At 37.2% G+C, this 14,273-nt stretch overlaps 1 protein-coding gene across 2 annotated transcripts in view; it reads left to right on the top strand.

The window, feature by feature from the left end:
- MCTP1 (multiple C2 and transmembrane domain containing 1) overlaps nucleotides 1–14,273 on the top strand; it is a 339,981-nt gene that overhangs the window by 246,861 nt on the left and 78,847 nt on the right. Inside the window, exon 15 of one of the 2 annotated variants that reach the window (XM_018560531.1) lies at nucleotides 1,469–1,588. The exons of the other annotated variant lie outside the window; for it this stretch is intronic. Coding sequence (XP_018416033.1) covers nucleotides 1,469–1,588 — 120 coding nt within the window. The remainder of the gene's footprint in view (nucleotides 1–1,468; nucleotides 1,589–14,273) is intronic. 2 annotated transcript variants of the gene reach the window in all.

Here is a 14,273-nt window from a genome sequence, read left to right as displayed (position 1 = left end):
TATATACAATTTACCTTGTATGCAGTTCCAAGCTTTAATACGGCAAAAACATACAGTGTATATTAGAAGTGCACACATATGCTCACACACATGGAAATAAGGTCTACAAGGAGAAAGCCTCGGAAATGAAAGTAGCTACATTTTACCAGAATTGGGTCACTAATAAAGGAAAATTAAGTCTTGAGTATTAATTAGCTCAATTTTCCAAGATAACGCTTCAGGACAAAATTGCATCAAAATAATTCAAAATTACAAAAATTATGTGCAATTATTCACCATAACTTTTCTGCAGAATGTGATAGAGCAATGAGAATGGTGCGACACCAATCATTAAAAATGTATCTTTTTATTGATACCAATAACATAACTTGCCATTCATTTTTGCATGGAAAACTGAGAAGCACTAACATCATATTAAACGACACGGTTGCATCTTTATTCCATCACCATGGGGTACAGAATGCAGTGTGGATGGAATGTTTGGATATTCTACAGTTCATTTCTTCTTTCTTGAGATCCCTTTTGCAATTGGGGGGACCATGCAAAAATAGCAGTCGCTACTAGGATTGGTGGGTTCCCGCCACACCATTGGGACTGCAAAAGGCATGGACTTTTTCTTCTTGCTTAGCCAGTGATGCAGACAAGTTGCACATGTAATGCAACAATAATGAGGGGCCCAACTCTTGTCCTGATCCCCTATTTTGCATCCAAAATATAGGTGGTATGCCTTTTTTACCACTGCCGTCATACTGCACTTTAGAGATACAAATGGAACCCCGCCACAAATGTAGCAGAAGTTATCTGCGTTGTTTACACAGTTTTGAGGCATCTTGACTTCTGAGGAAAAATATCACGCAACTGTCCCTTGGAAATGTTAGGCAATAACACTTTCACAAGCCACCAGATGAAACTGTATGATGCATAGATCTGACCAAGACAAATGTACCTTGCAATAAAAGAACAATAAATTACAGTTAGGTAATAATCTTTAGTCTCAAAGTGAAGATACATTTATACACTTCCATGTGGTACTATGTTCAATGTTCTACCTTACTTTGTCGAGAAGTTACGAGGCATCATGATCATCAGACACCTCCCTCCCTTGTAGGCAAATATACTAGCCTGTGTAAAACTCATTATTGTGAAATATCTTCAAAATGTTAGCCAACCAGCACCTTTATCACCTGTTTTCTAATTCATCTAATCAAAATATGTAAGAATTAACACATTTTATCTCGGAGGTTGATAATTTCCCAAAATTTGTAGACCAGTGTAATTGATTAACAAATAAATTGTTGTAAACAAATATTTTTTTCTCTCCAAGTTTAGAACACCTTTTATTTGTTTTCCTTAATTTTCCAGACTGTTGATCATACATGTTTACATTTCCTAACTAATCCATCTACCATATGCAATTATTACATGTTTGCGAGATAAAATATGATTCAGTGTACTTTTATATCCACAGATCTTCCTCATTGTGGTCTGGAATTTTGAGATATACATGATTCCATTGGCACTTTTGCTATTACTGGCTTGGAACTATTTTCTAATCATATCGGGGAAAGATAACAGGACCCAGGATATGGTGAGTGCTTATCACAGGATATAGAAAGATAATATATTTCTTCACCTTCAGAAAAGGATCCTATGGAAAATGAGTATATTTACTAAAGGAAAAAAGGTTTTTCACATTGCAAGAAAATGTTCTCTTAGCTTAGTGAATATGGTGAAAATTCAGTTGGTATAAATACCCAATCAAGTGCAATGGAGGGGAAAAAAAGTATTTTTGCTTGCACATGATTGGATGATGGAAGTAGCAGAGCTTCACCTCATTGTCTAAGCTAAGGGGGAAATGCCCTTGCGAAGTAAAAAGCCCCTTGCAAAGTTAACAAAGGGCCTTTAGTAATTTGGTAATTAACCCCATGCATATTATATAGGTTAATTAAAAATAAATTAGTTTGTCATTTGGGAGGGCTAAAAAGATACTTAATAAAAGATCTGTCACATATTGGCTTTTGCAAATAGAAATTTATAAACACTTGAAATCTGCTGCAAACAAATGTTTTTTATCACATTTACATGATATATGTATACATGTATTTATTACATTTATATATACTTTTATGTGCATATACTATTTAATTTTATGTCTGAAATCAACAAAGAGTAAAGTGCAAACAAACTTAATTTTTAGTGGTGACAGAAAAAAACAATTTGAAATAAAAAATGAACTTGAGGCTTTGTGTCCTCAGGGTGTACTATGGGACTAGGATCACCTTGCTGAGGTCAAAACCAAGAGTGCAGTAAAAGTAAGCTGTGACAGAGAAGTTGTTTTGGCTTATTCAGTTAATAAAGAGTGCGATATTCCAGAGACTTCCTGGCAGGTTAATTGGCTGCTGCATAAATTGACCCTAGTATGTGTATGCATGTACTATATGTATGTAAGAAAGGGACCTTAGATTGTAAGCTCCTTGAGGGCAGGGACTGATATTAATGTACATTATGTAAAGAGCTGCACTAAATGTACAGCATATAAATGTGTGTGACAAATAAATAAATAGTAAATCTATCAGAGAACAGTCAGACTTAAAGACCGACTTTAGTGTAAGTTGTTAAATAAAGATTAAATTGCCTAGGCCTTGTTAAAATATAAAACCAGCGTGTGCTTCTCCCCAGCGCTGTCCCCCTGCAAACATTCTGCTCTATCCAGTGCTGCCAGTCCTCTTCTGGGTTAAATGATGCCCATCATTATCAACCTACTTCCTGTGAACCCAGAGCATCACAAGCACACTCCCCATGGGTGCATTGTCATGTTAACCTGGGTATACAGTACTGCTGCGCCAAAAAGTGCTCACATGGCACTATATGAGCACTGTTCTGTGCAGCAATAATTACTGTCCACCACCAGAGGAAGAAAGAAGACATGAAGGACCCCTGTCATCATGTGACAGGCCAGAAGACATGTGGAATAATGTATGTATGCAAATTAAAACTTATTTAAGTGTGGGGGGACATGAGTGGAGTTAGGCTGCCCAATATGAAGTTGGCCTTTACAAATAATGTTTTGTGTTTACTGAGCTCCTGGAGAGTTTGTGATTTCTCATTGCAACTCTCCACTCTCTACTGCAGCTAGATGTACCTAAAGTTGTCCAACCACTGTTAAATGGTAGCCAGACAAGATGTTGGACTTGTGTACAGCTTGGATGATACCTTCCTCAAAGAAGCATTGGCTGGTAACAACAGTAAAACAGAAGAAAAACCTCAGTAGAAGGGGAGAAAAGGCACACATTCTAGTTACACGGTTCTACTGTATCAAGGCTGAGTCCACATTTAAAGAGATGCCTAGGATGGTTCCTTTGATATGTAAGACAAAAAAACCAAAGTGCCGCCTCCATGTGTAAAAACGTTTATCAAGATTAAACGAAAAAGGTATAGGTACTCACAACGGTAGAGTTGTCTACCATTGTGAGTACCTATACCTTTTTCGTTTTATCATGATAAAAGTTTTTACACATGGAGGCGGCACTTTGGTTTTTTTGTCTTACATGTTTATGACAGGAGTCCCTGATCCCTTGGACGAGCAGCCCCCCAAGAGTGTGAAGAGCATGGGAATTGAGACTATTATTGACTGCTACCCATTAGCTCTTGAGAGAGACAAAACTTTTTTCTTGGTTTCTTTGATATAATTACTCCCATGTTTGAAAATTAGTGCCAATGTCTGTAATAACCATAATCCAGGAAATATAAGTTGGGAGAGCAAATACAGATTCCAGTAGAGCTCTCAGAGGACAGCAGGAGAAAGTAAAACGGTAGAAAATGATATCTTCAAATTTAGCCAATTTCCCTAGATATATTAAAGAATTTAAGGTGTTTTAAAAGTGCACTTATTCTTTAATAAAACCTTGTAAACCTGAAATAGAAAATGCTGAGCCGATAACCACTTAAACAGCTGCAGATTAAACTGACAAATTTGATATGTTTACTATGCTAATCACAAAATTACCAAACAGATGTTTAATATGTCATGTTTATGTACTATACAGTATTTTAGGTCTTCTGCCTAGCAAATTAAATATGACTTTCCTTGGAGTATTAACTCTAGTAAAATAGAAAAAATACAAAATATGGGCAAAAAAAGGATTCCCGAACATGAGCAAAAATTTAGATTACTGCAGTCTGGAAAAAATTCTGTGAATTTAAGACTGTTGTAAAAAGTGCTGTACTATATGTATATAATATTAAATTAAATGAACAATAAATTATTTTAATGAAGTAATTTTTAATATTACACACATAAATGTTTAATTCAGTGCACAGACAGTCTTGCACACAATTTAAGTCAATCCTCGGTCTAGGCACATATTTTAATTATTTTCAGCCACATCATGATACAGCAGAGGAGCATTGTACAGTGCCAAAAATAGAGACATCTTAATATCTTTGCTGGCTGCTCAGTTTGCTCGCCACAGGCATAAAACGGATAAGAGTCACATATAGTCTTTGCTATGGTCTGATTGCAGAATGTAAGAGATTTTATTAGATGTGAACATATGGCTGAAAGTTGTAGTAACTGTCCTTTTACTCAGTACCAGTCTATGCTAGAGCCCTTTCCTGCTAAGGGTGATGTGTAGTAGTAGAGCAGAGACTCCAGGTGCACTATGTTTAAAGAAATGGTAAAGAAATTGTACTCACACATCATATCTGTACAGAACCAAAACCTTCAAAATGAATTTCTTTACCAACTTAGTCATTATTATTATTATTATACAGGATTTATATAGCGCCAACAGTTTGCGCAGTGCTTCACAATATAAGGAAGACATTACAATGGCAATACAATTCAAGACAAGATGGTAAGGAGGGCCCTGCCCGTGAGAGCCTACAATCTAAAAGGGAGGGGGAAGTGATACATAAGGAGGTAGCTGTGTGGGGATGAATTGTTTGAGAAATTGATATTTCAGTGGTTAGGATGAGGTCGGATAAGCTTCACTGAAGAGGTGAGTCTTTTGGGATCACCTAAAGGTAGTATGAGTAGGAGATAGATGGACAGGTTAGGGTAAAGAGATCCACAGAATGGGGGAGACTCTAGTGAAGTCCTGGAGGCGAGCTTGGGAGGAGTTGACAAGGGAGCTAGAGAGCAGGTCTGGGGAGGAGCGTAGGGTACGGTTAGGGTGATACTTAGAGACAAGGTTAGAGATATAGACGGGGGCTAAGTTGTGATTACTAATGTGATTGTAATTACTTACAACCCACTGCAACTGAAAATGTGATAATAGTTTAATTGTGGTGTACCTTTTCATTTATATAAAGCTGTTTTTTAGAAAAAAAGCAAGTTGATTTTGTTAGGTATTATTTATCTTTTTTATAGAGAAATTTCCCCTATTAATAATACTCTTTCCCCTGTCTCCTAGTAATTGTTTCTAGTCTTTAATAACCTAGGGTTTTAGCGACATCAGAAATGGCATGCCCATAAGACAGTTTGAAGCCCTGTATTTTATATAAGCTTCCAAATATTCAGCTGTATAACTGTCCATACACAATTTACATTGGCCGCCACACTAAATAATTGTTTATAGAAGCTCCTTTAGATCAGATCAAATTATAATGTGCTTGTACAACTTTAAATGTGCAACTAATTTCATAAAAAATATTTTTATTTTTATTTTGTATAATATTTGTTTATTGTTTCTATATATAACATATTATTTTTCATCAAGATATGATGTTACAAAGATACACTCAATTCACATTCACAATGTCATAAGGTGTAACAAAACGTAGCGTATAGGCATAGTTGCAGTCATAACCTTTCCATCCATGTCTTAACATACAAATTGGCATAACTATCATATAGGAAGGCCAGATTTTTTTTGAAAGATCGTATTGTAAAGTACAATATTTGTTTTATGGTAAAAGGTATGTGGTATTATTGGTATTGTTTTGGATAGAATAAGGCATGATTAGAATTCATGATGGGTTTTTACTGCTATCTGGAGCTTCATTTACCTTCACTTCCTGTTCTACTGACAACGGTTTCATCATTCAGGAAGTGAGGTAAAATCTGCAACAGGGATACAGGCAGAAATACAAAGCTGTCAGGGGTTCTAGCCTTCCATATTTTACTAAAGAAAAGCATTTTTATTTCTGTCTGTGTTTAGGTTGGAATAGACATCACTAGAAAACTGATAGGAATTATAACTTGTCCCCACTCTATCCATTGGGTTGCACGGGCCAGCCTTCACTCCCAAAGTGCATTAATGAGCCTTGGCCACCCATGACCCTATCACCAGTTAACCTGTTTCCTTCCTTGGACCACTTTTGGTACATCCTGATGCTGACCAGGAACATCCCACAAGAGCTTCAGTTCCGGAATTGTTCTAACCCATCGTCTAGCCATCACATTTTGTCCGTTGTCAAAGTCGCTCAAATCCTTACACTTGCCCATTTTTTTCTGCTTCCAACTCATCGATTTCAGGGGCAACATTTTCACTTGCTGCCTTATATATCTCACCCACTTCCATATGTTCCATGTTCCATTGTAATGCCATTGTAATGAGATAATCAACGTTATTCACTTCACCTCTGAGTGGCTGAGTGCTCATAATGTTCCTTTCTGATGGCTTCCTTCATCTTTCAAAGCGTACCAGTATAGGTTTTACTGTTGACTGCTGCGTGTTTATCCAAAAAGTCCATAAGAATGATGCCTTGGCCATCACAGAACACGATTGTTATGATATGGCATATTTGAATTTCTTTGGATGAAGAGAGCGCGATTGGTGCCATCCAATACATTGTCAATAATTTTAGTTTCTACTGTTTTAAACTTCTTTACACAATTCCTAACATTATTCACGTCAATTAATGCATACACCTCAATTAATGCATACATGTATATACATATTCTTCAAGCGTGTATGGATCTCAACATCTGAAAAACCCTCTTACTGCAAAAACCCAATTACTGCTCTTTGTTTCAACCTCTCATCCATGATTCACTTGGCATAATTTAATAAACAGAAACACACAATAATTGAGTTACACCATATGCATGACATATATCAGGCATTTTGTTATATGTTGACATGAACAGCAGATATAAAACCACAGGCATTACTTTCTGATGCCCGCTCATGCTTCTGTAATGTCATATACACTCTGACATGTACTTAACCAAATTGCATGTCAAGCTACCAACATGTCCTGGACCAAGTTGGATGAAAGACAACCTACTAGTATATTTTTGCTTTGTGGGACCATACAGTCTGACATGTTTTGTCTGATACAGTTAAACATGGGCTGGGTTAATTTGGATAGAGGACAACTTCCAGTATGTTTTTTGAGTTGTGGGAAGAAACTGGAGAATCCATGCAGATAGTGTCCTTGGTAACAATTGGGTCTGTACTTACTAGACATATACACTGAGTGGCCAGATTATTATGACCACCTGACATTTGTAGGCAAATTAGTTATAATTAGCTATAATTTCGTGTTATGTGTTAATTTCGTGTTTTTTTTCGTGTTGAAGTTGCTAGATGGCCAGACCATTATAAATAGGGAAGCAGGTTGTTTACCACGACAGTAGAAGTGATTTTCTTCTAAAGATATGGGTAAACAATGCGATTTAACAGCCTATGAACGTGGGATAATTGTTGGCGCTCGGAGCCATGGAGCGAGTATCAGCAAAGCAGAATACGTTAAATGTTCAAGAGCAGCTGTTGTTAAAGTGTTCACTGCTATAGGAGAGCAACGCATTGCGGTCAGTGGGCTTTGACCCTGTGTGGCCCTGAAACGTCGGCTCATGTTGGATTTCTGTGACATCATTGTCCATTAAAAGGACTCATTCATTTTAACTTATGGAGTGCTGGTGACCTATTTTCTTCAATCTTGTGGCCGTCAGCGACTAGTCAATGTTAGGGCAGAACGGAGAGTGGCAAGACTGGTACAAGACAACAGAAGGGCAACAGTGCAGTGTCAGATTCCTCGCATCACATTTCAACATCTCGTGGAGTCACGAGGCGGCCCAATGAAGTCATCTCGTGGAGTCATCTCGTGGCCCAACGAAGTACTGATGGGGTGGTCATAATAATCTGGCCACTCAGTGTAAATTGAACCTTATAGGAGAAATGTATAACTGCTTGTGGTTGATCAGAGGTGATACAAGAACATTTTTGAGAAGCCCTTTCTGCATATTAGGGACAGCTGGTATACCTTTTCTACGATAGGCAAGTCTTATGTGACAAATCTTATAATATAATTTTTATTAACATTTTTCTTTCTATGCTTTACAGCTGTCATTATGGGTCATAACCTGATAAACATTTGTGTTGCCTTCTATTAGAATGCCCAAATTACTGGCAATGTTTGTGACAAGCCCCAGCATTCTGTTGAGTGAACCTAATGTTATCTGGCAACCAGATTACTCTGTAGACTATACAGAGGTATCTCTGCAGCAAAGAAAGAGACAGAACCACTGTGCAGCAACTCTAATGTGGAGCTTCATGCACTGAATAATTTTCATAAATCAGAAGTGAAACATGAAAATGTCAACTTAATCAAGCATTTAAATTTTATTAATCAGGCCTAATTTTTATGAGTGCAAATAATCGCTGAAGCTGGACAAATTTGTTCTAGACTGCATAAGAAACATAATTTTAATATTTAATGGGCTGATGAATTTAAATGGAGAATTATCTTTATGAAACATGGTCCTTATAATTCGCCATTAAATGAGAAATGAAAAAATCAACATAAATCTTACATAAAGGTTGCTTAACTAAGTGTTGGCACTATAAATATTACAAGTGTATTAGACACTAATTTAGCCATCAGACTTCACACTACATAAAGGAAAAAGGGATAAATTTGTATTTCTATTTTAATCCTTGAGCATGCAGTACTATTAGAAAACTGCTATAACCAAAGCATAGACAAAGCAAGTGTTAAGTAATCAATAATATGACAGTTCTGTACCTTAAAAAACAGATAACCTTATAGTGTCCAGAGATTGATAACTGCAGAATGCATTGCAATATAAATGTTTTTGGTGAGTAGTTGTACAATCTTTTGTTTGGATAGTTATAGGCAGTTGAACGGTGCCATAAATGAAATAATATCCAGGATTATGTGGTTTTCTGTTATATTTAACATTATGTACCATTGCTAGCAAATACCTCATGCCAACAGTCTTCATGAACTATCCCATAACTGAAAGAGGGTTTGATTTCACCAAAAGAAGATGAAGTATTGGTAGTCACTCCACAATTCTTTGATTTGTTTGTGCCTTTGGTGTGTTGACTGTATCTGGGAATTAGTTGTGAGATGGCGAGTGCAGTATGCTGTTGGCAAGTGCAGTATGCTATTTTGTCACATACAGTCTTATATGTACTGTTTTCTTAAAGTAGCATATCCACTGAGGGAATTTGGGGGAAAGGAGTGTCTACATTACACTAGGGCCCAATTATTATCTCCTGTGCATCCACATTTAAAATAAATAGGTTGACAACTTTCCCCAAGCACAGCAGAAAATTAATGCTCAGCTAAATACTGGATTTCCATTTTGAAGGTATTTATTAGATAATCATCATGTTCAAGGATGTGACAACCTTCAGCCTGCAGAAAATAGCTCTGGCTGATTTGTCACAAGGGAAAATCTACTGACCAGGCTGGATTTTCCCATCTGACTTGCTCCAATAAAAGATTGGAGCCAGGGTTTCTGTAGTGTGTCTGTCTATGTTTTGATTGGCTTAGCGCAGAAAAGATCAAACTTCTTCAAATCCATCCTATCAGAAATTGACTTGATCCAGTTTATAGGGAGAATTTGCCACAGTTTACACATTTGCCACTATAAACTTTTATATTTTATTACGAAGAACAAGGACAGACTAAGAGGTTGAATTCTTAAAACAGTTCATTTAACAAAGTCAATGATAACTTAACAAGGGGTATGCTCAGGAAATAAAGCAAACCAAAGTTTTTGTTTGAGAGAGTGGCAAAGATATCCCTGTCTGGTTTTAATTATAGTTGGTACCGTTGGGAAGATTTCTCCAGTGAGGACAGAACCTGAAACAAAACACATTTTTTTCATTAACAGTGAGAAAAGATTAAAATTTCTGTACCAGTGACGGCCATTGTCCTCATATATTTTTCTGTTTTTACAGGAATTTCCCTTACACACACCTGTATGATTGAAGTGAACACTGTTTTACTTTATGCACTAAGCTAAACTTTTACTTTCCTAACAGGGTTATTTACAAAGCTACCGAAGGCAGCCCAGTGAATAATCGAGCCGAAGTGAACAGAGCCGAACAAGTTTCAGCTATTCACTCCGGCTCAGTACGGCTGATTTCAGTACATCGACTCTGTATGGCTGCCTTCGGTGCAGAGATTTCGACTCCAACATCTGGATCAGCTGAGCCGAAGCTCCAACAGCTCACTTGCTGCAGGTCTCCCTTATTCTCATACGGGCCAAACGGCAGTGAGTGAATAGTCGAATGCCGCCGAGCGGCATTCGGCTTGGCTATTCTGCCCGGTATCTCCGTGGTACCGAGCAGAAGAGCAAATAAGTGAAAAGAGTGAAAACATTTTTAAAAAGGTTATGAAATTATTATAAAAAATTTCCAAAATAGGAAAATTTTGTAAAATAAAAGAAAAATATTTTAAGTAAAAGGAAAAAAAACAATTGGGCAGAGCTAGCATTGACAGTTGGCTCCGCCCAACTGTTTCCTATTGGCGGGCACCTGCTAGAGTCTTCTAGCAGGTCCCAGCAAATGAATAACAACTGGGCACAGTCACGGCCGGCTCCACCCAGTTGTTTAACCTCCCTGGCGGTAATCCCGAGTCTGGCTCGGGTTGAATTTTCAATGCTAGGAGCGGTAACCCCGAGCCAGACTCGGGGCTGCAGAGAAAAGTGACACTCACCTTGTCCCTGCGATCCCGCGGCGTCCTCTGCTGTACGCGGCCCGAAAATGAAACTAAAAGCCATCATCTGACTTTTAGTTTCGTTTTCGGGCATCACAGCAGGCGGGAAATTCAAAAGTGAAAAGTTGTAATGTACATAGAATACACACAATACAATGTAATCTGCTATGATTACACTTATGTATCAAACTATTGTACCGCTTTTGGTACAAAATTCCTGACATAATCATACCGCCAGGGAGGTTAATGACAGATCAACGTCATTTGGGGACGCTGATCTGTCATTACAACAGGACGGAGCCAGCCATGAGATCATGGCTGGCTCCGCCCAGCTGTCATTTGCGGGGAGAACGGCCGGCCTTTGCAGGCTGTTCTCCCCACTTCGGCTGTCACTTCGGCCCAGTCGGCCCTGTCAAGCCGGGGCATATGCCTTCAGCTCGGCTGAGCCAATCAGCTACCTTCAGCTGCTGTACGGGCTATTGTGAATAGCCCGTACAGCAGCCCTTCGCTTTGACTGAACCAAAGGGCTCCGGTGGCCGAAGAGAGCCAAAGGTTCAGCCGAAGCTATAGCCTTTGGCTCAATAGTGAATAACCCTCTAAGTAAACATTCACTACCCTTGTAATAAACCAACCCCATGCTTTCTTTATTTTGTAGCCACTGGAGTTTATTTACTAAGGGACTAGAAGCAGTTCACTTTGAAAAGTACATTATATGATCACGATTCATAGTGAATAGTAGTAAATTAGGTTTTCATGTGTTCACTTTAATTATCCAATCATGTGTGAGGATAATTTAGGATAGGATTTTTGCTAGCACATTATTGGTTATTTGCAGCAAACATTGCTTCATCTTATTTATTAAGCTCAGAGAACATTAATTTGCAAAGAGAAAATTGATGCTTCTAAGTGAACAGTCTCTATTCCTTTACTAAATAAGCCCAGTTACCTCTTAAGGCATACAATAAGTAGGACAGAAGTGGCAAATGATAGGTTAACCTGTACCTAATCAGTATATCTATGATCAGGAGGGATATTTGCCACACTATACATACCAGAATTGTCAAGATGCCTAAATGGTTTGTGTATACAGATTTGCAGTATTAAATGTAGTTAAAGTTAATATAACTACCATCAAAGTAAATATGATAATTATCGTGGAATGTAAGTTAATTGAGCAATATTAACTCTAAAAACTTCTGATGTTTATAATGAAGTAAAACATTGGGCCTAAATTGTTTATAGGACCCTATAGGCTATTTTCTGATTTATAACACAACAATATATTTCACATTTCCTATATTTTTCTGTTGTATAACTTTGGAAATGTGTAACACAGATAAAACATATTCATAGAAATAATTAAATCTGTGTATTCTTGCACAACAATGTCATACCCAAAAAAAATGCATTACTAGGCACCAAAAAAGACTAATAATTGTCACATCTTCTATTCACCGCAATGTTTCTTGGTTCCCCATGTCTGACATAAAGCATTAAATCTGAGATAATACCAGAACACTTATTAGACGATAAGACATTAGCAAACAGCAGTGCTAACATTAAACCGGAGAAAAAAAAGCCCCTTAACAAGCCAACTGTAAAACAGTGATCCGCCACCTGGGACCTAATTTCATTTCTGCCATTAAGTGCTCGTCATCAGCCATCCAGAAAGCTTAATAAGGATGTCCATTATCAAAAGATCTGCCACTATTCTCATGGGACGTGTGTCCCAGTGGAAATGCCACTCTGGAGTCAAGTCAAGCCTCTTCAATTCTTCAGCATCTGAATAAGTTAGCAATGACCCCACTTCCTATGCTGTTACAATTAAACAATAACAAAGCCAAATCCATAGTGTGAGATGATTAAGCAGAGGAGCTGAATATCTGACAAGGGACAATAGCTAAAATGACATCCAATACTTTTGTTTAAAAAGCCTGATGATCGTGATGCCCTTTTAACACAATTGCAACCTTCATGAATTAAAACTACTATGTGTATTCCTTATCCGCTTTACTTTGGTGGGTATAGATAAAGATAATGAAACACATATGAAGGGATAGTGTCAGTGCCAAGGTCTCGGTGGAATGTAAGGGTGCCTCTAAAGTGTGATATGTGTAGCACTGCAGTTCCCCCTTCACAAACAAGGAATTTGAACAAAGACTTTATTACATATCGCTGGTAGCTATTCACCATCTATTACACAGTCAACCTAAGGTGCTAAAAGGGGTGCATCATAATTACATTCTTGAAATAATAGAAAATTAATGAATCATTTTTCTGAAAATCTTTTATGCAGCCGTACTCCTCAGCACCTCACCAATGTCTTTCTTTACAGTATGTCAGTCTTTTTTGTATGTGGTACAATACAATAAAAACAAAACTCATGTTTACTTGAAATAAAGCTGACAATTGAAATTGATTAGACCAGTGCGCCCAAAGGAACCCACAGATATAAGACAGTTGATCATTGTGAATTATTGTGACATTGAAGTTAATATACTAAAGGGATAGATACTATTTACATAGAAAAGTATAAGTTCACTTTGAAAACAGAATATTAGTTTATTGAAGTGAACACACCTTTATTTAAATTACTAACTTCATTAAACATTCACTTTGCTAAACAAATGCTCTCTATTCATTTAGTAACTCCACCCTAATTACTCCCCAAATATCTGGTATTTCTGAACAGCAAATATTTCATCTGAAAATGTGATTAAAATTTATGGAGCAACCAATCTGATTGTGCTACGTATTCGGTCTTTGATATAAAAGGCAATTACAATGAGATTGGTTGCTGGGGGCAACACCTTTGCTTTTCCAGAACTTCCAATATAGTCCTAGAAAGTATCATACTGCAGTCATCTTTACATGTATTTATACATGTCTTATAATCATCCTGCTGAGACATTTAGGGCCCCAAATGGCAGTCATATGGGGTTTTTTTCTCACAACATGTATGTCAACATTCTCTAACTGTGACCTTTACAAAAACTAAAATGCACAGCACACTTTTTAGCATTTATTTTCTTTAGTTTGTGTTAGTACCCTATTTTGTAATCTTACATTCATTCACTTACTTACTGGAGTTTTATGTGTTTATTGTGTTTCTGTATTAATGGTGCAAGTAAAAGCTTGTGTAATGAGAACCAGTCATAAACAGCTTCTTCCCCCTTTTTCATTACTATGCCACCAATGAAAATCTAGTCATTTTGCTGCAAAGCAAAATAGCTCTATCTGAGATCATTTAACAAACCTTTGAAACTGCTTGCAGATGCCAGAATTCATTTGTTTCAAATAGATGGCTTGAATATGAAACCTTTAATTATCTTATTAATGAATACTGAATGTAT

Source organism: Nanorana parkeri, unplaced genomic scaffold, assembly GCF_000935625.1.
Source record: "Nanorana parkeri isolate BGI_ZX_2015 unplaced genomic scaffold, ASM93562v1 scaffold462, whole genome shotgun sequence".
Classification (NCBI taxonomy): Eukaryota; Metazoa; Chordata; class Amphibia; order Anura; family Dicroglossidae; genus Nanorana; species Nanorana parkeri.
The sequence above is the reverse complement of the archived record's forward strand: the minus strand, read 5'-3'. Positions and strand labels throughout refer to the sequence as shown.